General features: G+C 49.1%; 1 protein-coding gene across 1 annotated transcript; it reads right to left on the reverse strand.

Annotated features, from left to right (window-relative positions):
- Positions 1-426: 426 nt before the first annotated feature.
- On the reverse strand, positions 427-1,836 carry LOC123042893 (cationic peroxidase SPC4). The gene is made up of 2 exons (XM_044465256.1): positions 1,539-1,836; positions 427-1,400 (listed from the first exon to the last, which is right to left on the reverse strand). The coding sequence occupies exons 1-2, from the start codon at positions 1,794-1,796 to the stop codon at positions 618-620; spliced, it is 1,041 nt and encodes a 346-aa protein (XP_044321191.1). The 5' UTR covers positions 1,797-1,836; the 3' UTR covers positions 427-617.
- Between the last annotated feature and the right edge of the window lie 591 nt (positions 1,837-2,427).

The raw sequence follows: 2,427 nt of genomic DNA on the forward strand, positions 1-2,427 counted from the left end.
GTTAATGAGCATTTATTATCCTTCAAACCCTCCAATCCAGAACTCGCATGTGTTAAAGGAGGGGAGTTAAATGAGGAGAGAGAGGACTAATCCATATTTTAGTAGGGTTCCCCTGACTAAAATTTTTTAGTCTCAAGACTAGTTCTAGCCTCTCTTTAGTCACGGGTAATTGGAACTTTAGCCTCTAAAAGGGACTAGTTTTAGTTAGACTAAAAATAGTCCCTTGGATCCAAGCATGCCCTAGGACGTGGACAAAAGATCAGTAGTGTTACCCGGGCTACGGTTGAGCTAGTTCCCAACTGAAACCCGATAGAAAAGCTTGAAATACGTGAAAATCATATAATATCTGCGATACTTAAACATCGGGTTTCATGAAAAAGAAACACTCCTCAATCCGATCACAAAAAATAAAATAAAGCGTCGTCAAAGCTGAAGGATGGAGAATTTTTTAGGACAAAATCTACCAGCAATTCCCAACAACAGAGAGCAGGAATAGTTGCAGATCTGAGACGATACAATCATACAAGTGGCCCGCCGAGTGGCTCTAGACTATGTGGGCATGCATAAAGCTAATGTCAATCAAACAAAACATATGGTTTGATACATCGATCGAATAATCAATCTCTGGCCACAAAACCCTCGTCTGTGAGGTTCCTTATAAAGTTGGGCCTGAAGCAGTTGCGGCGGTACTCGCCATAGTTTGCTCCCACGGAAATATGTGCTACCTTCGACATGGATTTGCCGAACTGTGAAAAGAACAAGCCCTGGTCCTTAGCAAACTTCTCAACCAAATCTTTGGTCACCCTGTCGAGGAGGAGCTCCGTGTCGGAACCGAGCACCGCCTTACCCGCCAGGAGGTTGCGGTAGTAATTATTGTCGAATGTGTTAGGGGTGGTAACGTCAAGGTCTTGCCTATGGTCAGGATTGATTTTGCAAACTTTCTTGATGAAGTTGACGAACTCGACGTCATCGCCAGGGGTGACGGTGCGGTCGTCGACCCTCCCGCAGCGTGTCTTCCCGATGGTGTGCGCGCCCGAAAGCGCGGCGAGGTCAGTCCTGTCGAAGCCGCGGAACCCGAAGACCGTGACGAGATCAAAGATCTTGGAATACTTGGGTATGAACAGGAACTCGTCGACCTCATCAAACGTGGCCGGACCAAAGCTGTCCATCCAGCCGAGCGGCACATCGTAGCTTGGTGCCCCTGACAGCATGATGGCCTCCCGGGTGGCGAGCATGCTGATGTCGGCGCAGGACACGTTCTTGCAGGTGATGTGCACGGTATTGCGGATACTCTCGATGAGGTTGAGCGCGCCCTCGTGCAGCCCGGCGTTATGGGGCAAAATCATCCGCTCGCTCAAGTAGTGGGGGCTTTCTTCCAGCAAGAGCGACGCGTCGCAGCCCTACACAATCGACATGATACTCACACTTAGTACTGCAACACAGGCAAGGCTATTTCAAGTTCATCGCACCCCACTAATAACACTTGCTAGTGTACCGTACCGAAAGTGTAGTAGTTGTTGGCAAGATCAGGAACGTACATTAGGGAAGCAGTCGTTGAAAAAGACACGGAGGAGGCCGGCGACGACGCCGATGTCCTTGTTGCGCGCTGTCACCACAGCGGCGCGCACCATGTCCTGCAGGTTGGGGCAGGACTGGGCGTGGAAGTCGTAGGAGAGGCCATCAGGGAGCACGACGTCGTCGGTGGGCATGGAGATGAACTCTGATGCCACCGCAGGGCAGACCAGCGCGGCCACGAGGCCCATCATGGCCAACATCATTCCACCGCTCGACGCCATCGGTGCAACTCAGTGAGCCCCTGCTAGCTTGAGTGAGTGAGTGAGTGAGAGTGTGGCTTCTCACGTCCAAGATGTTGTCATTTTATAACGGATCGAGGCAGCTTGCTAGTTCTAGTTAACCAGAGTTAAGGTAATTAACCGGCAAGGGTTGCTGACTAAACTGCATGAACCGAGAGAGAGCGAAGGAATTTGGGTTTCTCCCTTCTAGTTGGCGTAGTTGGACGTCCTTTAACTATCCCTATCCATCAAATATACTCCATCCATTCCAAAATGTAACATAGTCTTACATTTTGGGACGGAGGGAGTACATCCAAAGGCTAATGATTTTTATTTGCTCTTTAAACCTGCAGCTATCACAATTCTATGCACTACCCCAAAGCCCAGATACACCGTCCCACTTCCACCCAGATCCAGGCTCGGTATTTTACACCACTTCCATCCCGAGTAATGCTACACGTACAAACGAATTACATGGTTTTATAAAGAGAGTTAATTTGATTGATCAATAGATGGGGAGGCGGCCCACCCCCTGAAAATCAGAGGGGAGGGGGGTTGGGGGCAAGTTTGTGATTGGTTAGTAGATGAAAAAATCCTAGCTAGAGTGTAATTGCATGTAACTCTTTGTGTGTTT

Source organism: Triticum aestivum, chromosome 2B (genome assembly GCF_018294505.1).
Source record: "Triticum aestivum cultivar Chinese Spring chromosome 2B, IWGSC CS RefSeq v2.1, whole genome shotgun sequence".
In the NCBI taxonomy this organism is placed as follows: domain Eukaryota; kingdom Viridiplantae; phylum Streptophyta; class Magnoliopsida; order Poales; family Poaceae; genus Triticum; species Triticum aestivum.